Source organism: Mus musculus, chromosome 6 (assembly GCF_000001635.26).
Source record: "Mus musculus strain C57BL/6J chromosome 6, GRCm38.p6 C57BL/6J".
In the NCBI taxonomy this organism is placed as follows: domain Eukaryota; kingdom Metazoa; phylum Chordata; class Mammalia; order Rodentia; family Muridae; genus Mus; species Mus musculus.
In genome coordinates, this window is record NC_000072.6 from 140,003,581 (window position 1) to 140,028,918 (window position 25,338).

Here is a 25,338-nt window from a genome sequence, read left to right on the forward strand (position 1 = left end):
ATCCCTCTCCCTCAAATGCACATATTCCAATATCCAGACCTTGGAAAGTCTAGACTAATTCACAAGATCAGGATATTGGAATATTAGTCTAGGCTTTCCAACCTTCAACTACATCTGCCCTCTCCAACTATTTGATGAAAAATTTAGCTCTAGACACCAGTGGTTTACCATGAGTGCTTGATCCTGCTTCCAGGGCCAAAACTTTTCTGGAAATGTCCTTTAACTCACACAAAGAATTCATTTCTACTTACATTTGCAGATAGGTCACTACCCTGCATAACATACCCATCTGACATCCTACATTCCAAAACTCTTGAGGGTTAAAGTTAGAAGAGTCTGCTCTCATCATTTTGGGGTATACTCTGGTGATGAATGCCGCGGTGTGGAAAATAAACTCATGGACTACAAAGAGAAAAAAGAAATGAAAATGTTTGAAACATTTGTAGTCAGCGAAACAAGATATTTTTATATTATTACTCACATATGTAAAATAATTCTATACATGACCTTGGCAAGAATATTTATCAATCACAAAATAAAAAAAGAACCTATGCACTTATGCTACAAAATAATTCAGAAAATTTTATAATTATTTCATGGAGCAACTTAAGTACCCTGATCATTTACTTGAACTATTTCACGATCACACTTCCAAATTAATTCCAAGTTAATACAAGATTACACACAATTCCAAAATTAAACATTTTAAGTAACATATTCACCAATTTTTAATCATAATTTTCACATTAAGATGCACTCGCATGTAAGTCATATGAAGCTACAGGTTTCTAGTTAAATTAATTTAGTGATCATTTCACAGACTTAAAGGAACCCTTGAGTTATCTGGCTTAGCTCCCAGTCCTCTGGCGCAGCATCTTTCCCTCACGTGCTTCCAATCTCTGCTTTCAACCCTCTATTGCCAATTTCACTACTTCCCAACAGTTTTATCTTTTTTATTGGTTATTTTATTTATTTACATTTCAAATGTTATCCCCTTCCCAGTTTCCCCTCCACAAGCCTCCATCCCCATCTCCCTCCCCCTGCCTCTCTGAGAGTACTCGCCCACCCTTTTGCTGAGCTATTCATTTGCTTATAACATGTACATACACGTGCATATGTAATCTATATGTATTTTGTGCATTTCTGTTTGTCTATGTTCTAAGTGACTTGGAATTTAAAACTAATTTGCATCCGTCACCATTTGACTGACGTCCCTTTAGATGAACACAGATGTCATGTTTTTTTTTCAAGAGTTTTCTCCTTTCACTGAACAGATCTCACTGCCACAACCATTCCTGACAGTATGACACCCAATCTTGAGAAAAGTGATAACTATGCAAAGCTCATAGTATTTGCTAATGGGAAAAAAAATCCTTTCCTCCTTGTCCTAAGCAGTATTCTGTAAAAGGCATTGCTAATTTAAAAGCCAAACATTGTTTTGAAGTCATGCTCCCTTCTGCACTGGACAGGAGTCTATCCATAGGCGTAGCATGCTCACTTGGCATCTGGAGCTTCACCCTCTACATATGATAAATGAATTGTCGCTAAGGTCTCTATGATAGCGAATTCTGAGTGTCAATCTGATTGGGTTAAGAAACACCTGGCATCAGAGAGGCACACTTACATGTGTGTCCTTAAGGGTATTTCTATGGAGGATTACCTGAGAATCATCCCACGGGCTAGGTCCTTGCATTGTTAGTAAAAGTGGGAAAGAAAGAAAAGCAATTGATCACACGCTTCTGTATCCCTTCCTTCCTTCCTTATCTAAAGAGATGTGAGCAAACACTGCCCCCTGCCCCCACGACCATGGAACTGCAGCCACCATGCTTTGCCAGCCAGGAAGGACTGTGTCCCCTCAGACTGTAAGCCACTGTGGCTTCCTTCCTGAGATTGCAGCTTATTGGATATTTGGTCATAGCTGTGAGAACAGTAGCTAAACATGTTGCTTCTGAAGCTTTGCACCAGAAATCACTCACAGTTTATTACAAATTCCCTTCATGTTCTTTCTAGAAACACGTGGAACTCAAATAAAAGAGAATAAATCTACGCATGATCTCAGCACTCGATTAAGAATTACCAATAACTGGGTGGTATATGTCTCTCCATTCCTTTCTGTTTAAATGCTAATTTTCAAATGGACTCGTATTATTTATTCTCATTTACTGGATGCCACTTGTTTTACACTCAGCTGGGATAATGTACTATTCATTCCATTTTGGTGACATTCCAAGATTATATTTTTGGGATGTTTATGATGATGAGTACAGTAATAGTAGATGTCTGTGCAGTTAAATCTTTGTTGCTATCATTAATTATTTAGTATCAATGACTTCTGGTCAAGAAAACACAGTCTACCCTCTTCAAGACATAGTGGCGCTGTGCACAATGTCTGGGCTCAGCTCTCCTAATCACTCTTTTAAATTGTGCATGTTTAATATAGTAGGGGTAAGAGAGTGTTGACTACTCCCATTATGCACAGTGTTACTATACTCATGAATTTAAAACGTTGCCTGACACTTTGGAGTGTCAGATGCCGGCTTCGTAAAGCAGGTCATTCATTCTCTCTTGAGTGTATTATGCAGTAAGGAACACACACAACCCAAGGTGGAGAGATGGCTCAGCAGGTAAGAGTTCTCACTGAGCAAACATGCAGACCTAGTTTAGATCCCCGATACTCACATAAAAACCCAGTGTCTCAGTTAGGGTTTCACTGCTGTGAATAGACACCATGACCAAGGCAAGCCTTACAAAGGACATTTAACTGGGGCTGCTTTACAGGTTCAAAGGTTCAGTCCATTATCTTCAAGGTGGGAGTATGGCAGTATCTAGGCAGGCATGGTGCAGACGAAGCTGAGAGTTCTACATCTTCATCTGAAGGCTGCTAGTGGAAGACTGACTTCCAGGCAGCTAGGATGAGGTCTCAAGACCATGCCCACAGGGACACACCTACTCCAACAGTGCCACACCTCCTAATAGTGTCACTCCGTGGGCCAAGCATATATAAACCATCAGATCCAGCATGTCTACATGAACCTGAAGCCTCAGCACTGTTCCAGGGCAAGGAGGGGTGTGGATCAGTGAGGCTTGCTGCCCAGCTCCAGTCTCCAGGGAATACGGCAGAGAATGACAGAATAGGGCCTGATGTCTTCATGTGGATCCTGCATTGCACACAAGTCTTCTCTCCTCTCTCTTCTCTCCTCTCTCTTCTCTCCTCTCTCTTCTCTCTTCTCTCTTCTCTCTTCTCTCTTCTCTCTTCTCTCTTCTCTCTTCTCTCTTCTCTCTTCTTCTCTCTTCTCCTCTCTTCTCTCTCTCTCTCTCTCTCTCTCTCTCTCTCTCTCTCTCTCTCTCTCTCTCTCCCCTTCCTCTTTCTCTTTCCACATGCCACAAAGGTTTCTTGTTGCCTACAATACAGTCTTCCATTCCACTCTATTGATTCATTCCACCCCATTCAGTAGACTGCTGTGAAATACACGTTTCCAAAGCACACAGTGGCCCAGGCTACAATGAGATTGTAGTCTGTTTCTGCTTATACTTTCTTCCAGGAAAATCCAACTGTTTTGTAGCAGGCTCAGCCTGCCACAAGGCCCTGTAACCCGTCACTGTTGTATGACCTGTCCACCACAGGTTGCCCACAGAAGGGTCCATAACTCACACTCTCAATCAAAATGCCATGACATTCTTTAAGAAAATTAAAAAGCATGGTGGCATACACCTTTAATCTCAGTGCTCTGTAGTTCTGGTCTACATAATTATACCTTGTCTTTAAAAAAAATTAAAACACCTAATAGAGTTTTTTGACATACAGCTTAATACAATTTAAAAATATGTTGTTTTATGATTTCATAATATAGATATTAAGAATTTTTACATAGATAATAAGAATATAAATGCAACTCTAAGTTATATTAAGTGAATTGAAATTTAATAAGGATATACATTCATAAATACCCCAATCCATATTAACCCCTTAGCGATTAATAGAACTGATTTAAATACTCCATCCTTTGGAGCTGTAAGCATTTACCTCTCAATTTGGAAAGTTTTCGAGCTCGAGACTCTCCAATCGAATTGGTCTCATTAAATTGCTGATAGACTCTTGAATATTGGAAGTTTCGGAACTTCTCAGCCTTAGTATAAATGACAAGATCAGATAAGGCCATGGCTATTTTCATCTTCCTCTTCTAAAAATAAAAAAAAAAAACAACATAGTTGTTTTACATTTCACATTTTTGAAATTTTCCTTTTATAATTAAAAAAAATGCTTTTAAACAGATCACTTCAGTTTCTTAAGGTTATCTCCCCAAAACTCTTTGGGTTAAGTCAATGTGATTTTTTTTTTAAGATTTATTTATTATTTTATCTAAGTACACTGTAGCTATCTTCAGATGCACCAGAAGAGGGCGTCAGATCTCATTACGGATGGTTGTAAGCCACCATGTGGTTGCTGGGATTTGAACTCATGACCTTCAGAAAAGCAGCCAGTGCTCTTAACCACTGAGCCATCTCTCCAGCCCCAGTGTGATTATTTTTATGGTCACAGTATTTATTGATCATAAGCATTAGACTAGCCTTAAAATCTGTTTAATATGTTAAGATTTGAGAATAGTAATTTTTAGTATTTTCTTGGCCTCCAAGGATCTTAGGTTATTCTCATAAATTCTACAAATTTAAGAATTGTAGCCATAAAAATATTTCCAGTTTGCTCTGACATTTTGGGATAAACTTTATTGTATAGTAGACAATTGCTCTTCTACTGTATTTCCCTAAGCCATGTCTCAGGTTTATGAAAAAACACCCCTTGCTCATGCTTATACTATACATGAATAGTTGACACCAATACATCTGTGATAGGTTTCTTCATAACATCCTCACTCTTACACCTCATTACACTTTCCTTTGATACATCCATTTTTTCCACCACCCTCTCCCGTGATCCCATTGACTGACTCCAGTTCTTCCCCTCCTCCACTTTCATGTTATATGGATTCCCCTAGCTTCTCTTACCCCACCCATCTCAGTCCTTATAGTTTGTCATTCTTTCTAGTCATCCTCATCCTAATATGTATATATATGCATGCATAAATAAAAAACATTGCTTCCTGTATCAGAAAAATGTGCAGTTTTTCCTTTCTGAGTACAAATGGTCTCACTTAGTATAATGATATCCAACTCAAAGATAGTGGTGTCAAGAAATAAAGATCAAAGGAAAATAACACATCTACATCATATACCCTTGCAAGGCGCAGGGAACATTACAGAAGAGGAAGAAAGAAGCCAGAGGTCAGGGAAGGTTGCTGAGAAATACTGTTTTCTAGACAGGACACAGCCACTGTACTCTACGGGTTGCCTGCACAAGATCAAGCCAGCCAGAATTCTAACAAGGAGTGAGAGGAGGCTCATGAGGGTCTAATAGCAGTGAAGGGTCACTGAAGGAAAGAAATTCAGTTTTCTTTAGTATTGTGGCCCACAATAGGTTGTCCTATACCCATGAGCATGAAGATAAATATACAGGAAGCAGTTATTGGACTAAGAGGAGGAGGAAGAAGAGAAGAAAGAGGAAGAAAGAAAAAGGAAAAAATAAGGAAGGAAGGAAAGGGAAAGAAGATGAGAAGAAAGAGGAGAAAGGAAGGAAGAAAAAAAGGAAAGAAGATGGGGAGAAGAGGAGGGAAGGGGGAGGGGGAAAGAAAAGTTCATCAAGTGTGAGGAGTGCATGTAGAGGCAATAAAGGAAGCTGGAGAGAACCATGGAGTTGATGTGATCTAAACACATTGTGTTCATGTATGAAATTACAACAAAAGTAAAGATTTTAAAGGATAAACAGTAGAAAGGTTTATAAAAGACCTACAACTAAAAATAATGATAATTCAGTTGATTTGAAAGATAAGACAGAATTTGAAGAAGTGGGAACTAAAAACCAACACATTGAATCCATTAAATGAAAAAATAAGCAAGGTTAACAAACTTCTATCCAAACTCATCAAAAGAGAGAATATCACAAAAAAAAAAAAACAACTAAGGTTAGAGACGAAGAGGATGTTTCAACGGCTTCTGGTGAGGTACAAAGGATTATTGGGAAATACGTTGAAAACTTATATTCAAAAGAAAATCTACAAAAGGGGACAATTTCCTAGATGTATATGGCTTTTATGTGTTTAAATACAAATCATGCCAAAAGGCTTCCACAATCCCAGCTGACCACCTCAGCTTCAGCAGTTGATACAAATAGGAAAATCATGGCAGATGGAAAACAAAATGTTTCTCACTTAGATAGCTTGTTTTGGCAATAATCTTCCCCAAATACAGAGAAACTAGGACCAAAGATGCACAGAGTTCTGTCTGCCTGGTTGGAAACACTACACCAAGCCATCTCTCAGTTAAGATTCCTTTCAGTGAACTATTCATTTGAGGAGAAATAAATTCCCACCTCTGTCAAATCAACTGGATATAGCATGTAACATCATAGGTGCATTTTACCATAATCATATGAATACATTTAATACTCTGCACAATTGACATTGATTCTGTTGCCTCTGTCTCTATTACAAGGCAGAGAAATTGTATCATGTGCATGATTTCTACTGTGTAAAATGCCTACTACAGTCAAGAGCTCATAATAAATGTCTCCTGCAGTGAAAGTATCTTAGGAAAGGCTACCACAAAAAGAGACAGATTTCTAATGTTTCTGTCCTCTGTTGACTTCTTTCCAAGTACAATTTTAAATTGGACTCAGGTTTTCATGAAGAGGAAGCTGACCCCTTATGTAAAATTATTCCAACTCTTCACCAAGAGCACTAGAAAACTTTGATCACTTTTCTCCAGAAACCTATTCTCACCCTTTTCTTGACGCCTGCTATTCCACTCAATGTCGAGGGATCTGCTTCCCTCTCCTCCTTGATCCGTGATAGGAAGACATCCCATGTTTCTGGATCCATTCCTGAGTCTTCATCACCATCTTCATAGATGACTTCTTTCCATTCTAGCACTTGGCCACTTTTGTCGGTTCCTATCCTCTCGTGGGTTTCAGATAAGGTTCCCACTTTCCTGTTTTTCACTAATATTTTGAATTTTAGTGCCTACAAAGAAACAGTTGGACATGAAACAGATGTATAAGCAAGTCATCACTGTGAACTTGAGAAATAGCCCAACATACAAACAATAAAGAGGAAGTGGGACTAAGTCTAGGAATTCACCTACAGCACCAAGGTATAGCAGGACCTCATGGTTTGGAATATTATTCATGCTCATTAAAAACAAGTGACCACGAGTCTCTCTAAAAGAAGCCTATTGTAATGGGAGTTTCCTCTAAGTGATCTTCTTTCATATTTCACAAGTTGCTAAATTTGAGATAGGTTGGAAAGTGTATTGAAATGTTTGTCACACTGCTGAATTTTAAAAGGTTACTACTTCCAGCAGTAGAAACGATACTCTCATCCAATATTAAAACAACCAGTGCAATCGGGTATATGAAGATGTCCACCACCAGCCTGTCTGACATCTAATACGGATTGCATTTAAAACTTATAAAGCCTCTTTGGTTTTAACCAACTTGGTATCTGCAGTCCATCAAATCACGGATGTGACAAACTTGACCACCATCAGGGGTGCTCATTCACATTCACGCTGAATTCAATCTCTTCTGATACCTTTCACAACTATCTCCACCTGTTTCAAAAATTCATTAATATATCTTGGTGCCTGCTATGTGTGCTACATACAACACTGAAAGATGTGTCCTTAGGAGACAATAGTCTCCTTTCCTTCCATCAGCCCTACAACTTGATTCTTCCTTTATAATGACCCTTACATTACTCTGAAATATGCAGTTTACAAAAATGTATTCTGTGTCCACATGCCAAGGGCACCAGGAATGGTGCTTCCTAAAGGGACACATTTGGGGGATGTACTCCACAATTAAATAAGTCAAAGTTGTAAATGATTTTTCATGACTCAAGCATCCATTAACTGGATTCAGTCCTCCATCACATTGAATTTGCCCTTTCCAGTTCTCTAATGAACACCTGAATCCTGAATGAGAGCGCAAAGCTAATTGCTTTCCTAGTTTTAACTTTGCTGTGAGTTTCTCATGCTCTTTGGTGGTGGGTAAGGGGATAAAACTTATTTCATTGTGAAAGGTTAAAATCTAGCATGACTCCCCACAGCATGGGTATCGTAATTGTATAGAAGTTTGTTGAGATCTATGGATTTGGGGTTAAAGTTTTAATAAAAGCTTTTTAAATCTTAGATTGTAGGGCTGGAATAAGGCTAGGATGGCAATTTCCCAGGTAATTATCTCTGTCGCTGAAGACTGAGCACAGCGTGAAAAGGGGAACTTTATCTTTAATTACTCATTGATTCCTCGGAGAGCATGTCCTTACTGTAGTGTGGAAGCCAAAACATCAGTGAAAGCTATAAAGAGGAAAGCAAAAGAAAAAAATTAAGGCAGAAAAAGAAAAGAAAAAAAAAACCGTGCTAATGGAAGACAATATTCAGAGAGAATTGTTTCAAGTTTCCAGAATTGGATCATGGCTCTGAGCTGCATCTTTGGTGGTTTGTGTTCAGCATTTTACAACAAGTCTTATAGTTTCGCCACAACTGAACATGCTTAGTCTTTGAGCATTTTTCATGGGTAGAAGAGTCATGATTTTCCCACTCATCAATTAATTTTTGTCGTCTGTCTGAGTTCTATCATGCAAGCACAGTCATTTAAAAAAAATTCTCTCACTCACTCAAAATATATAAGGGGAAATATTCAAATACCACAAAAACAATGCTACATTACCAAAACTGTAGGTACACCAAAATTCAGGTATTGACTATTAGAAAATATTACTTGAGGAAAAAAAAACTCATTTATTCAATGGCATTGGGGGTTCTGTATCGACCAAGGAAAACTTGGGGAAGTGGTAAGATCTTTGAATTTGAGAGAGCAGATCACACTGCATCTATGCCTAAAGTAGTATTGAAATAGATGTGAGCATTTTAAGGAAAGGAAAAAAAAGAGATAACAGGTCCTATGTGTAGCTGGGGAAACAAGTGACACTTACTCTGAGATAGACCCATTTGGAAACACTCTGAGATAGACCCATTTGGATAGATCAGTAGGAAGTCTTGGGATGACCAAATGAACAGGAGGAAGAGGAAGGAGATAGGAAGGAGTCCTAGGGGCTAACTGAGAAGGGAAGAAACTCACTACCCATTTGTTGATATTTTGAGTATGGAGTCTATTTATAACCTGAGCATCTCACCTCTTTAACCTTTAGCTTATAAAATATATCAAATTCCTGAATTTTCATATTAAAATGCCTTCATAGTTTGGACCCACGGATGAAGTGATGAACTCCATAATCAAAAGGTGGATTTTTACATCTATCTCTGCATTTTTTCCTTCTCCTGCTGCTGTTCTAAAATATCTTGACAAAAGCCACTTAAAGGAGAAAGGATTTATCTCAGCCTACAGGACCATGTTACATTCCATCACAGCAGGACGGTCATAGCAGCAGAAGCTCAGGAGCTGGTCACACAGCATCCACCATCAGGAGCAGAGAGCAGTGACCTCATGCACACTGGTGCTCCACTTGTCTCATGCATTAGACAGTCCAGGCTCCATTCACAGTTAAAATGAGCCTTCCCACATTAGTTAGTACAAGCAAGGCAATCTCTCCCGCAGGAATATCCACAGTCTAACCCTCCCAGTGACTCTAGATTCTGTTGAGTTGTAATTAACAAAAGCCACCAGATTTTATGAATGTTTCTTTCTTCAATTAAAAAAAAAAAAAAAAACATTTCTTGGGCACTGCGTAGCAAAACCATCTTCTCTAGGAAACAATCAAAACTAAGCTCTGTGCTGGTCTCTAACCTAGGTGCAAAGGTGATCGCCGTCTGTTGTCTGTTCTTTGTTTTTTTCTTATCCACCCCCCCCCCCCACACACACACACACTAAGCTTCCCAGGCAAAGCGTTACCTCTGGAGACGGTAGTGTATCTGGAAACTCCTCAAGCATGTCCGAAAGCAGGAAGTCTCCAAAGGTGCTCTGCAGAATGCTAGCCATCACTTCCTGCTGACCAGGGGAGCAGTGATTTTCTAAGGACAGCACTACTGGGTAATCAGATGTCTAGAATAGGAACCGTTGCTATGGTTACTCATCAGCACTTCTAAATTGCCCTAATGCAAATCGTCTAAACATTTATCTCAAAATTCATCTCCAACCTTTTTTTTTTTCAAAATAAGCATGCTTTAAACTGAAAATTACCTTAGCATTTGACAGAGTGAAGATTTATGGAAAGAGAACAATTCTTGTTTGCCTTGAAAGTATGAGCAAAGCCTGAAACACCATCAGTGTGAAATGATTTCAGTAAGTTATATAAGGTCCATAGAAAGAAATGGTGTACGTTCTTCGCAAGAAATTGAAGACCAGGCCTGGAGGTTTAGGCCTGTAGTCCCAGCGACTCATGAGGCTGAGGGAAGAAGATCCCACATTCAAGGCTAGTCTGTGCTAAAGAGTCTAAGGCCAGCCTTGGCAACTAAGTGAGACCTTGTCTTAAAACAAAAAGTAAACCTAGAGCTGGAGATATAGCTCATTGATAGCATATTTGCTTAGCATGCAGAAGACCCTGGGTTCAACATTCAGTGTTCAACCCTGCCCCCACACAATCTGTGTGGCTGTATACAACACCATAGAAATGGCTTTGATGTATTTTTATGAGAGGAAAACTTGCCTAGAAGACTTTGGGTGTTGGAAGTTCCCCAAAGTTTCAGGAAACATGCTTAGTTACAAAATAATGGTCTCACTACAACACTTTAATACATGTGTATCATTGTGCTTCATACACACACACACACACACACACACACACACACACACACCACTCAAGTATTATTTGCTGCTTACCATAAATGGGATTTCCTTTAAACTGTCACTTTCAGTTAGGTCATTTGTTTATTTAAAAAATGTTTTTAATTTTTACTCGGATTTTCTTATCTATACATTTACTGAATCCGTTTGCTGGCTCTCGGTTGTTTGTAGAATGTTTGGGAATTTTCATGAGCTTTATGTGTTATCATGTCATCTGAATATAGAGAAACTTTCATGTCTTCCGTCATAAATTTTAATGTCCTTTATTGATCTCTTTTTACTTTTGGTACGTATTGAATGTGTGTACTAATACATGCATGCTTATGCATATTCTTACCATGGCACAGGTATGGAGGTCAGAGGACAGCTTGAAGAGTTGGCTTTCTCCTTCAGTGTGTGTATTCAGGCATCTAACTCAGTTTGTCAGGCTTGGTGGCCAGCACATTTGTACACTGAGCCTTCTCACCAGCCCATTGCCTTACTGTTCTTGTCCAATCGTTCCTCCCTGTTGTTTGGAGTCTTAGAAAATTTAGACTTTTACACCCTTGTGAGGACTTTGAATTTTAAGAGTGTGCTTATTGCCTCGTGGTATCTATTATCCTAAGTGATGGGTATCACGCGACATATAGGAAGAGCATTTGGGGCAAAGGGAGCATTGAGTACTGAGAACTTTAGATATACCTGAAAACCAAAACCAAAACCCCGAGTGAACAGGGACAAAGGTCACAAAAAAACCAGTCACGTGAGGCCCTATGAGTCAAAGGTAGAGTCTACCTTTGGTTCTGAAAGTCTTTGCAAGTGGGCATGATGTGGCCAGCTGCATCGTCATTCTGATGTGCATGATGAATGAGAAATAAATACAAAGTTCTGCCTTCTGGTTCATATTTTACAGATTAGGTGATGTAGTCCCAGGGAACACTGAGTTTACTGAACCTCTACGTTTCCTTTTTGTGGACATTTAATGTAATTACTGAGGAAATCTTCGTTAAAGCTCTTTGACTGTGCAACAGATACAGTTTGAAAGAAATCAGCTATGTTAAAATTTCAAAACAGACTATCTGAAGCAATTCGCAAGCTTAGAAAAATAGAGCCAAGTAATATGCAAAATTCCCTTTTTAAAAAAATCTCACAGGAGATTACTAAAAATCAGCCCCAAATCAGATTAGACTTGTAAAGTGAACTTAGTTCTACTAAATGTAGTTCACAGCTGTAAGTAATGGATTAGTCAATTTAAATTCTAAAGTGTCCCTCAGAGCCCTATGTGTTATCACTATTGTAGCAAAAAATAATGTCAGCAATTGAGGTGTTGGATTGTTGCCACATTTTATTTTATTTTTGTCTTAAAGATAAAATATTTTTAAAGGCTCATGGTTCCTAGATCAGTATATCAAGCTTTGGGTTAATAACACATAAGAGAAATAAATACATTTTTAGCTAATACAACACACGCACACATGAGGAAACAAGAATTCCCATGACCACTCACTACCTTTCACTTTGATAAACCTACCTTTAGCTACTAAATATTACATGGATTCTGATGCCAATCATAGCTTAAAAGTTAAAATCTCACAGATTTAAAGTAAGGCCTTGCTGTATAGCATTTGGGAGCAGTAAATTCTTTAAATGCCTGCATCGGAGACGCACACATACCACAAAGGCATACTTGTTTATTGCTTGGACCACAGTTTTGAAGAGAAGCTTGCTGGTGAATGTGTAACCATGGTACACAATGGGTTCATTTTGGGATCCATCCCAGCAGTCAATTTCCAGACAGCGGCAGCCTTTCACAAGAGCACTAGCAAAAGGGAGGCAAAATAGTGTCATATCTAGACCATGAACCATGGGTAGAATAAGATCAAAATGTTCAGACTTTTAAAATAAATGGATGAGCCAGTCTGTATAGAGAGAAGTTTTGGATCCTAGGAACTTACAGCCTTATGAAATAGAAACACTCTCTTTGCCTCTGTCCTACAAATGGTCTCTGCTCCTCCCTAGTCATACAGGTTACTCTTCATTGCTCTTATCACAAAGCTAGTGTGTGCTGGGATGGGGAGGGGGTGGCTGCCTCTAGTTATAGCTTCGAAGCCTTTGTCCCGAGCCCAGACAGAATTGCTAATGGCGATGGAGACCCCTGTTGACTTTGTTATAGTTGTAATGGGATAAACAAACAGCCTTCTGTAAATTCAAAGATACTTTAGCAAAGTTGTACCTCATTCTTTTCATCACACCAAGGTTTGGGAGGTGAAAAACACTGTGAGAAGCAGAATGGGGGAAGAGAAATCATGGCCACCAGCAGAGAAAGATTGAGCTTGACAGCTCAGCAGCCATGCTTTCCCAGCTCACAGCAACTCATGAAAGGACAGTTTCAATCCTAGTGCAACTATATAGGCCAGGAAGTCTGCAACTACACACACCAGGAAGCCTGCAGCAACACACACCAGGAAACCTGCAGCTATAAACACCAGGAAACCTGCAGCAACACACACTAGGAAGCCTGCAGCTACACACACCAGGAAACCTGCATACCTGCTCATCTACACTGCTTTGACGCACACAATCTCTTTGGAGTAAATGTTGAGTGAATACACCAATTTCACAGCTTTCTCCAAACTGAGGAAAATATATTCCCACTTCTGCTCAAGTCTAAAACTGATTTGATTTTCCATCTATCAAATAAATCGGTTTCTTGATCTACACATAAATTGTATCTTGGGTTTTGAAGTCAGTTGTACCCAGTGGGTCTAAATGGATTTTCAATGTTCTTACTCAAAGAGAGACTGACATTTTAATAAACATAAACCTTTATTTAAACGGTGGCAACCGGAGAAGATTGCATTCTGTTTTCTCACTGACTTGATAACGGTGAATGTGCACAAATAAAGCTGTTGCTACAGTCTTTGGGGACACCTTTGGACAGTCATTTCATGTCAGTGGGAAATGGGTTTGACTTTTATCAGAGTTTACTACATTTTCTCGATTTAATTATAAACACTGTTTTACCGGGATCAGGATGCAGTTCAGGGGCAGGGTGCTTTGCTAAGATAAACAAAGTCTTAGCTCAATCCTTGGGATTACAAACAGGAAGTCTAGTGAGTTAGTCAATTATGCCTAATAGAAACAAGATGCTTTCTATTTCTCATGTATACACAGTTGCTTTGAACTAAATACACTTTCCTTCTTTTGTTTTCCTGTGTCCATGTCATGACTGGGATCTACCATGCCAACACAAAGGCCAGTGCCACTGACACAGGGCACAGATATGGTCCACTACCATTGGCTAGACTCCCACAGTGTCCACTGTTCCATGCGCCCTGAGTGCCACGAGACTGAGAAGCTACACGCTCACACAAACTGTCTGATACAGAATCAACTATTCAGCAGTGGTTTGTGTTCGTGTGAGAAAAGAGCAGGCGCTCTGGTGCCTAAGAAGAAAAGGAAAGCAGACACAACTAACTTACATCCTTGAAAGAGACAGCGCTGTATAAAGCCAGGCTGAGTTGAAGCAGCAGAGTTCTAGAAGACACTCATTCGACAATGAGATGAAGCAGTTCTCTTGTCTAAGCATGAAACCTCTCTCTCTGCAGAGAAAGGGCTGAAGGCCAGAAGTATGTTATGTCATCTGTTTTCGCTAGGTGACTAATTCTTGGGTGGAGGTGTATTGAGTCTCACAAGAAAGGGTTTTGGTGGTCACAAGTGGACATGGCAATATGATTTGAGTTGGCACGATGGAGGCACATAGAGGAATGTTCATAAACGTTCTACCATGCACAGCATGGACCCCTACCACCAAAAGGCATTTGCTTCAAACATGAGAATGTGAGAAAGGCTGGCCCCACGTTGTTATAGCCTGGAGGTGGGACTGGGGTTCCAGCATAACAAGCCTGTATCAGTCAGCCGTCTTCCCAAACAGCACACCAGGTGATCATATGAGAAGATATACCTTCCAGGACAAACACTTCTCCAGGTACCATCCTAGTCCCTCTCTGAGGAGCTGAGTTGAGGATTACTTGAGAATACAATGAAAGACTTAGAGACTGTGAAAACAGGTCAGTACCCTGCACTCAGGTAAACAATAATAGTGTGTGTTTCTTGGGGCTTTGAAAAAAAGAGAACGGGTGGATTTTCTGTGTCTTGGAGGCATCACCAATACAAACTAGAATATTTGTTGGGCGTTATGGGGACTGTAATTTTGCAGCGCATACCTCATTACCCAGATGTGTAGTGATGGACTATAATGTAAAACTGCAGAACTGTGGTCCATTTTTTTTCTGTGTTAAAGGAACGTCTCTGGAGGGCTGCGAGAAGGGAATTGCTTAACTACCATTATTTCCTGCAGAGACAGCTAAGGTGCTAATTCTAGGATCCTTAAACTGGGGTAAGTTTGTAGAATTATAAATGAACACATTTCTTGGCTTTAAAGCTTTTTTTTTTTTTTTACAAGTTCTTGGATTTTTAAGTTAGAAAAGAAAGACGGAGCCTTTACTTGGATTGTCTTCTAACACCCAGGGAAGGATGCTTGCTTTGCCCTCCGTTTAGGGCTTATCAAGCCAGGCTGTGCTGTGCTTCTCAGCAATACAGAATCTCTGTTCTCTAGAGTCCTGTTGCACGGTGAACTCAGACTCTGCAGCAGCATGAAGAACCGTATCTAAAACTTGGTCTGGACAGAAATCTTTAACAAAGGTTTTAGACAACAATAACGATTCCTGCTGCTCCTTTAGGCTGTCTCGATTTGAATCAACCTTCGCAGAAACTGCACATCCAGAACTTTGATCCCTGCCAAAAAGGTTTAAGTGGGTTGTGGCTATCTGCGGCCAGGCATGTGATCTGCTGACCCCTCCCATTTGACTCTGGTTCTTCTTTTGAAAAAAGAAGGGAGATAATTTCTCATTCACTAAGGGACCATTTTTTTTCCCAGCAGCCATGTTATCTTCATTATAAATCTTTTTTTAAAGATTTATTTATTTCATCTATATGAGTACACTGTAGCTCTCCCCAGACACACCAGAAGAGGGCCTTGGATCCCATTAGAGATGGTTATGAGCCACCATGTGGTTGCTGGGAATTGAACTCAGGACCTCTGGAAGAGCAGTCAGTGCTCCCAATCTCTGAGCCATCTCTCCAGCCCTTCACTATAAATCTTATAGCAAGTCCCGCTCTCCCTTAGTTTCAACTGCTAGAAGTCTTTTGAGTGGATTGCTACATGCTTTCTAGCATATGAACAAGACTTTGTGGCACAAAACTCATACTTTATTTCACCATTAATCATTTAAAATCTACCTTAGATACTGCCTAGAAAGCAAGGTATAAATTATTGTGGTTTTTATTTAGGTGAAGTTAGTATTTATTGTGTGAATACTATTTTTTATTTAAAATTTAATTTTTAATAGGAAATAAAAGGTCTGGATTGTGGCTGGGGATGTAGCTTAGTTAGTGGTGCGTTTGCTCATCTTGCACACAGGAGACCGTGCATTCTATCACCTGTACAATATAAGCCACACATGACAGGAAACACTTAGAATCTCAGCACTTAAGGAATAGAAGCAGGAGGACCAGAAGTTCAAGGTCAGCCTCAGCTATGTCATAAGTTCAAGGTCAGCCTCGGCTATGCTATGTCATAAGTTCAAGGTCAGCCTCGGCTATGTCATAAGTTCAAGGTCAGCCTCGGCTATGTCATAAGTTCAAGGTCAGCCTCGGCTATGTCATAAGTTCAAGGTCAGCCTCGGCTATGTCTTAAGTTCAAGGTCAGCCTGGGATACATGAGACCCTGTCTTAAAAAAAGAAAAAAAACAAAACCCATCACATTGGGAGACTTCTGGGTAGATTAAAGTGTTTAATGTTAACTAACGTGTTACTGGTTTTTCCTATTTTAAAGGTACAGTAGAGACGTGTCGCAGCCATCACAGGATGAAGAGGGGAGAGAGGAGGAGGAGCAGGAACTCACACGATGATTCTAAAACACTGTTTTCATCATTCTCCGAAAGCAAAGAGAGGAGAGATGTGCTAAGATTCGTCATCCACAGGTGTCTGAAGGAACAAGAGAGGGCCTACAACTGAACACACACTGATTCTTTTTCCAGTAGGTTGGGACAGTTATTGCATTCAGTAATAATTTTTTGTATGTCTGGATACATGCACTTTGAACTTGTCTGTTTAAACCATTGGAATAGCATCAAAATGTCAACCATAAGGTGTAATTAGGACAATCTACTCATTTTCTACATTGATAAGACTTTCGAATTTCTATATTGACTTAGATTTTAACTTGGACAGACATTGACACTTGTTTATAACTTTACTGTAGGGTTTTATCCTCCCTACCTATGGTAGTTTCCATAAACAATACAATCCAGTCTCATCATTTTAAAGATTACCTGTATACTAATGGCTTTCAACTACATTTTTCCCAACCTGATGCTGCCTACTTGACAAAGGCCTTAGAGAACAGATTGCTCACGAACGCACAAAGGGAGCATGGAGCTCTTGCTTTTACCTCATACTGCATGCACAATAAGCCTTTGGTGTCAGCATCTACATTCAATCAACTGTTTCCCTACATGCTTGTTTATTGGGCCAATCAAGTCATACGGCTTTCCACGTCACCTGTTGAGCCTTCTCCGTTCTGCGTCCTCAAAGCAGCTTGTCCTCGTCTTGGCTGCTGGCCTGGTCCTTCACAGTCATCATCACCCAGACTGCTGCTGTGTCCTCCCTGCTTCTACAGTGTCACTGTGACACTCTCTCAAGGAAAATCCGTCTGGTGACTCCCCTCCTTCTCCAGGGTCCAAAAGCCCTTCCCAATCTGACCCCACCCCATCCTCAGGCCCCTTTTTTACTGTACATCCATGTATTTTTTGCTATTTTCTAAGATTTGAACATTCTTTTTTTTTCTTTTTTTTCTTAGATATTTTCTTTATTTTCATTTCAAATTTTATCCCCTTTCCTCATTTCCCCTCCAAAAACCTTCCTATCACATCCCCCTTCCCCTTGCTCCCCATCCCACCCACTCCGGCTTCCCTGTCCTGGCATTTCCCTACACTGGGGCATCGAACCTTCACAAGGCCAAGGGCCTCTCCTCTCACTGATGTCCCACAAGGTCATCCTCTGCTACATACGCAGCTGGAGCCTTGAGTCCCTCCATGTGTGCTCTTTGGTTGGTGGTTTAGTCCCTGGGAGCTCTGGGGGTACTGGTTGGTTCATCTTGTTCTTCTTTCTGTTCCAAGAACTTGCCATTTTTTGCATTACATCTTTCCACCGCTCCCTCTTTACCCTCTGCCATTGGTTGAGGAACCTTCTCTGACAATGTGAAGGTGACGCCCTCATGCCCATATCACATTCTCTTGTGTTGTTTGTCTCATCTTTCTCAACCTCTTCAGCCCCAGTAATAGTCATTTACCTTTTTTATCTGCCGATTCCCATGAATTTGTATGAGGTCTCTAAATGTTCATTCCCGATAGATCCCTGCTGACTAAGCTGGACCCAGTGTTAATAGCAGGCTGTCTTGTAGGATGAAAAGGTGAAGATATGGCACGGACTGCTTTAATCCATATAAATGAAACACGCTGATCCATAAAAAATCTATCCAGAACACCAAACCACACATCTTAGTATATGTGTGAAGTGCTTTTTCTTAGAGTACCACGCTCTGGTGTCTAGTAATTGATACTAACCACCTATGTTAGAATCTAGTGTATTGCAAATAGGCATTTGAAGGTTATATTTTCCTATAAGAAATGTGCAAATGGTTCAAAAAGCTTCCAGTGGTGTAGATCCATGGAGAGGAGGACAGCAGGAAGGAGCAGGGGGCGGGGGGAGTCTGTAGTGCTAGCGGACATACATAGTTTGTTAGACTGTTGTTTCATGTAGGAACCATCAATGTAGTGGCAAACTGCATCCCTAACGCCTCTAACTTCTGTTCTCATGTGCAATCTCCTTGTCACTCAGCACTCTGACTTACTTAGTACCAGCAAGGGCTTTAAATGTAGGAGTCTTAAAGGTCAAAATAGTTATTGTGATGGCACATACTGAATAGGCAGAGGCAAGAGGATCATGGCTCCAAGGGCAGGCCAGACTATACATCTAAAGACTACAAGGACGGCACAAAGGTTAAGAGCACATGCTGTTTGTGCAGGGGGCCTGAGTTTGATTTCTGTTGCTCATATCCAATGGCTTACAATCACCTATAACTCCAACTCCATGGAGATTCTACAACCTCTTCTAGTTTCTGTGAGCACTTACACACATAAGCACATAACCATACACAAATGCATACACACCAACTTAATTTAAAGTGAAAAATATTAGCGTGGACCTAGGCCCCTGACACAGATGTTACAGCTGTGCAGTTTGGTCTCCATGTGGGATGCCTAAGAGCAGGAGCAGGCAGGGCTGCCTCTGACTCTGTTGCCTGCCTTTGGATCCCTTCCCCCTGACTGGGATGCCTTGTCCAGCCGCATCAGAAAAGTCACTTAATCCTACTGTATCTCGATATGCCAAAGCAGGTTGATACCCATGAGAGGCCTCCCCTTTTCTGACGAGACAGGGAGGAACGGCATAAGAAGAGGGGAGGGGCGAGAGAGGGACTGGGAAGAAAGAAGGGAGGGGAATCTTCAATAAGGATGTAAAGTAAATAAATTAATGAAAAAATTAAAATTAAAATTAAAATTAAAAAAGAATCAAAATAAATACCTTACATATCCCCAAATGTCACTCGGTCCCAATATTTGATCGGATATCAAATATGTGTTGTGAGATGATGAAATAAAATAATCACTTAATGGATGATTCATATCTTGGTACACGGTTTTACAGTTCTCTTTAAACAGTAGACATTCTGATGAAAACATGTATCTTGCGAAACCTTCAATTGACATCTGTCGCTCACCCTTTACTATACAAAAATAAATAAGAAGGATGCAGATATACCATCAGTAACTGACGACTTTTATATCTCATTTCTTAACCTAGCTGTAGATCATGTTTATAACATTGTAATGTAAAAATAATATTAATCTATAAATCCTTTCAGGAAATAAATTCTTTTTATCTGTGCCTGTGCCTGCATGTGGTTGTCTATACATACACCACAGTCATGCAGATGCCTGCAGAGGCTGAAAGGGGCACTGGATCACTTGTAGCTGGAGTTACAGATGGCTGTGAGCCATCATAGAGGTGCTGGGAATCCAACTCAGATCCTTCGAAAGAGCGGCAAGTGCTCCCTAACCACTGAACCATCCCGCCAGCTTCGAGAAACAGATTTCGTTTAACCATATTAACAGCCAAGCATACATTATTACCTTTGATTTTTGTTTGACCTTACAAATATATGTGAGTATGTCTGTTATAGAGGGATGAGCTTCTTTGGATGAGACTTCAAGAGCAGAGCACTGTGATACCAGAACCAGTCCCCTGCTAACAATGGACATCGCCCCAACTCAGCTCATGAAAATAAAAAGCTCTGATTAGCTTTATTTTTGTACTTTATATGGAATGATTCACATAGTGTATTTTTTGTTGTTTTTTTTAAAGATTTTAAAATTTTTAATTTATGTGCATGTGCACACATCAAAATGAATGTGCACTTGAGTACACATATATGCCTTTTAAAGATTTTATTTTATTAGTGTGTGTGTGTGTATTTTGTGGGGTTTGAGAGGTGTGCACAGGCACATGCACGTGTGCTCATGTGTGCATGCCCAATATATATAGATGTCTGTGAAGGCCAAAAGAGGGTATCAGGTCCCCAATAGCTGGATTGTCAGGGAATGTGGGTACTAAGACCTTAACTCTGGTTCTTAGCAAGAGCAGCAACTCTAAGCCACTGAGCCATCTCTGCAAGTGTCTGTGTGTGTGTGTGTGTGTGTGTGTGTGTGTGTGTGTGTGTGTGTGTGTGTGTGTGTGTGTTTTAATGCCTGGTTCTCTTTGCTCTCTTTGTGAGATTTATTCCTGTGCCTGCATACAGTGGCATGTGGCTCATTCCCTCAGTTTCCTATAGAGTTTAGTCAATGAGTGTGCTACGCCTCACTTGTGCATTCCACCCTTCATGAGCATGTGATGTCATACGAGAAGCTGCCACAAACAGGACTGAGGTACACAAGCAGTACACATCCTGAGGAGTGAGCAAACATCTCTGCTCCGTGCAGGATGGACTACAATCACCTACTGCCAATGATCTCTGAACGTTTGACCCACGTAATGTGCACCAAAATTATTGACGAGTGCTCTGGATCTGGAAAGTCTGTGTCTGAATTTGTTTACGATGTGACCAGGAGGATGCTGGTTAATCTTTCCCAATGCATGAAAGGTGGTTATCAGAAAGCTCACCCCATGTACAGAGCTTTTAGCTCTGCAAATGTCCAGTGCTATTGTTGCTGTTGACTTGTTCAGCTCAAAAGGAAAGTAGAAAAACACATTTATTTTAGACTAAAGTTGGGCCTTTCATTTTAGAGTGTTTGACTAGTCTCTGGTCCTCTTAATTTAGACGAGAGTTTAGTCCTCAGAAGCCAAGTCAATTTCTAGGAATTAGTCCTTCAGAAGACAAAAAGTGGTACGCATAATATTAATATTAGCTGTGTTACAAAAGGAGAATAAACAGGGGGAAAGAAGCAATAGAAGCTCAAATGTAAGTGAAGTGTTATGTAGCCATTAAAACTTATGCATCATGAAAATATAGTGATATAAGTAAAAATAATTTTACAGTGACATATAAGTAAATATAGTGATAAAAAATACAGTGATATACGTAAGTCATGCAATGTGTATGGCATTGAATGGAAGTGAAAGACAGCTTTCAAAACACTGTCACTGAAAGAAAAGCAAACTAAAACAAATTCTGCTGTTCCTATTTTAGCCAAAAAATAAAATCTAGAAGAAAACACCTAAAATTTTACACACATACCAACTGTTTCTACGCCACATAAATGGCAATGTTTCAGAACAAAAACACCACACAACGTAACGGTAATACTTTGTATTAATTTATTCATTGGATTTGTCTTGCAGTCCTTTTGAACTCTTGAATAATTAAATAAATGCATTTAATAATGAATAGAAAACAAGGGACTGGGGAGATGGCTCCTTTGGTAGTGTTTGCTGTTCCAACATCAAGACCTGAGGTCAAACTCCAGCACTCATGTTAGAAATAAAAAGGCATGCCTTTAATTCCAGCACTGTGGAGGCAAAGGCAGGAATCCCTGGGGCTTAATTGTCACAAGCCTGGCCAAACTAGTGACTTCCAGATTCTGTGAGAGACCCCCACCTCAGATAATAAGGGGGCGAAAAAACGGCAAGGCACCCAACATCAACCTCTGTATGAACATGCACACACAAGAACACATGCAGTAAAAAGATACAGTACAAATCAAAATCATTTCATGCTGCTTAAAACCTCTAGATGGAGAGCTCACAAGATGGCTCAGTAGGCAAAAGGACTTGATAGGCAACCTTGGGTTTCATGCCTGAAACCCACTGTAAAAGGAGAGACGAGAATAATTATTTTGATTAGTCAATAGACTTGCCAAACCCACACTTAAACCTGTAGAGCCTTCATTCTCCCCTGACACTCTAGAGCTTCTATATCTTTTCATAATTATGCAAATATGTAAGTACATTAATGTTATAACATTGATAAAAATATACTGGAATTTAAAAAATAAAGGAAAGAGAGAACCAACTCCAGAAAGCTGTCTTTCTCCACACACACGCTCACACACACACACACACACACACACACACGCTCACACACACACACACACACACATGCTCACACACACACACACACACATGCTCACACACACACACACACACACACACACGCACACAAATAAAATATTCTACAAATACTTTCTAAAACTATCAGATTGTAACGAAAATTTATCTCTATGGATTTTGAAAGGCTAATTTGGAACCAGTGAGCTGAAATCAGGGAGTTAAGCAGTTTAAGGACTGTGAGATCATACACTGCATTGGCTGAGTCTAAACAGCCCAGTGGTTAAACTGTTAATGTAGAATTCTTGACTGTGTATGACATCATCTACAATGGGTAAGAATTCAGAAGTTGAAAGGAGAGCAGTGCCCAAATTAAATGGAAATACAGCCCCATGATGTCAATCGCTACCCTTTTGTATATGTAATTTACCACCCAGAGATAACAGGGCCAGTGTGACTCTTTTATAATGTTCACTAAGTCAATGCTACTGAAAGTACTCATCTGCAAATGACTGTTTCTAACCGACAGCAGCATAAAGGGTTTCAGCCAGACCATCCATCAACTCACAACGTCCTTAGAGAAAGCTCGCTATTAGAAAAAGACTAAAAGGCCAGCCGAACTTTCCAGTCGTGCCGGTGACAGAGCTGTTAGCTGCTTTACCTACTGATGCAAGTTCTGTATGTTTTTACAAAGGCAGCAAAGGTCACCAGTGTTCAGGCCAACCTGGGGCTAGTGAGGTCCTTCATCATGTCAGTGCCGCCTCCACCATCCTCCCAATATGCACAATGTTGTCCTAAAGCTCCAGCCCTAACTCTGGCCTACATGGTCCTCCATGATTTGCCTCTGTCTGTCTGTGAAACTCCCCTCCCCCTCGTGCCTCAAATTCTAACCACCCTCATCAGGGTAGATTCTCCTTGAAGTAAGATGGCAATTAACACAGACTCTCTCAACCAGTCAACATGCAGAGAATAAGAGATTGTGGTGTTCCCCAGTCCTAAATAGCATCTACATATCACACTGATCTCCAGAAGGCTCAGGGATCTTTGGGAAAGAAAGGATGGGAAGATTATCAGAGCCAGGAGTGGTAGTTGACATCAAGAAAAGACCGTTTGTTTTTTTTCCAGGCACAAGGCAGCTATATATGTGAGCTCATGCCATTCAGTAAGCTCACTGCCACGAACTCCCATTCCTCTGACACACACACATTGTGACAAACTGCCCTGCCACATGTGTAGAGCAACAGGTCCAATCATGGGCCAAGACATCTAGAAACATGGGTCAACACCAAGGTCTTGTTGTTATAAGCTGTTTATATCAGGTGTGGGGTACAGTGATGGAAAGCCAGCATAGATGGAGACAACAGTCATGATCAAGGGGAAGACCATGGTTTTGTACATGTGTTTTTATGTAATGCTCACATACCCATTTCATAGGTTCATACTTTCTTATTTAAACATATTTAGCAAAATGCATAAGATGGCAGAGCGCCTATAATGGTTTTGTTTTATTTCCATTTTTGTCTTCATTATACTCATCTCACACACACACACACACACACACACACACACACACACACACACTATTAATGTATATATACTACTTTAGAGTGTATGTTCACATATGTATGTGCCTGTACATGTATGTGCACATGTGTGCATGTGTGTATGTCTATGCAAATGTGCATGTGCATACATGTGTGTGCACATGTGTATGTATGTGTGCATGTGTCTATGCACTCATGGCACAAATGTGGAAGCCCAAGAACACCTTATAGAAATAGTTAATTTTCTCCTTCCACCATGTGGGTTCCAGGGAGCAAATACAAGTCACAGGCTTGGCAGCCAGTACTTAACAGCTGAGCCATCTCAATGGCCCTTCAAGATACTTTTCTTTATAGGCACAGGTAATAGAACTGTTATCTTGCTTTCACAGTCAAGGATCGGAACACTTCAGAAGTTCAGTTAAAAGAAGAGATGTAGCCAACTGAGTGGAGATGGCACCATTGCTGCACATTATAGATTCAGGAAAAAAATGTGTATATATCCTATGAAATACAAAAACAGCATTTATACTCCCTAGAAGCTCATCCACACCAAAATTTTAATTTGATGGTCATAATTTACAAGAGCTCTTTTCAAATGAATACACAGCCAGGTTTTTAAGAGGTTTTAACTGTAAGCAGCTTACCTTCTTCAATGGGCTCATACTTATTGATGATCTCTACTGAATCAGAGTGATCGATCTCCATTTCATACTGCTCTTGGGTTAGAAACTCAATCAGACTGTTCTCAGAAAGAATTTTCCTATTTTCAGTATACGTGTTGAAAATCTCCGTGATTTCTTCTCTATGTACAATACACCGGTAAATGGCTCTAAACTCTTCAATGGTGATTCTTCCTTGGTTCTGTCTGTCATTTTCCTACTAAAAAAAATGACTGGTGGGATCACACTGGAAGAATGGAAAATACAAAGGAAGCGTCACAGTATTCATATATGAGATGGTGATTCATACAAGTTAAACTCATGCTGCATCCATCCTGAAGATAAAATGCATTAGCCTGTGGGGGGGGGGGGGGTGATACCAAAGTCTGTAAAGGTGAATCAGAGATCAAGGTTAAAGGTCAACATAGAGAGCACATAGGAAGGGCTGTGGAGGAAGATAAAGATTGTAAACTGCTTTTCAATTATCACCATGTGGTCCATGCCACTTCCGTTCCTTCCTCAGGCCAGGCCATGATCATGTGTTCACGATTCTTAGCCTGGATTATAAATGTCAGACACA

General features: G+C 40.2%; 1 protein-coding gene across 8 annotated transcripts in view; it reads right to left on the reverse strand.

Moving 5' to 3' along the window:
* Nucleotides 1–25,338, reverse strand: part of Plcz1 (phospholipase C, zeta 1) — a 54,093-nt gene that overhangs the window by 16,185 nt on the left and 12,570 nt on the right. For 4 of the 8 annotated variants that reach the window (XM_006506899.4, XM_006506900.4, NM_054066.4 and 1 more), the window contains exons 4-10: nt 24,744–24,975; nt 19,538–19,739; nt 12,506–12,650; nt 9,962–10,111; nt 6,834–7,073; nt 4,025–4,181; nt 286–402 (exon numbers count right to left, since the gene is read on the reverse strand). In XM_006506899.4, the coding sequence (XP_006506962.1) occupies nt 286–402; nt 4,025–4,181; nt 6,834–7,073; nt 9,962–10,111; nt 12,506–12,650; nt 19,538–19,739; nt 24,744–24,975 (1,243 nt within the window). Of the gene's footprint in view, nt 1–285; nt 403–4,024; nt 4,182–6,833; nt 7,074–9,961; nt 10,112–12,362; nt 12,473–12,505; nt 12,651–19,537; nt 19,740–24,743; nt 25,006–25,338 lie in introns of those variants that run through there. The other 4 variants (XM_017321343.2, XM_030255111.1, XM_006506902.4 and 1 more) reach the window with 3 other exon arrangements.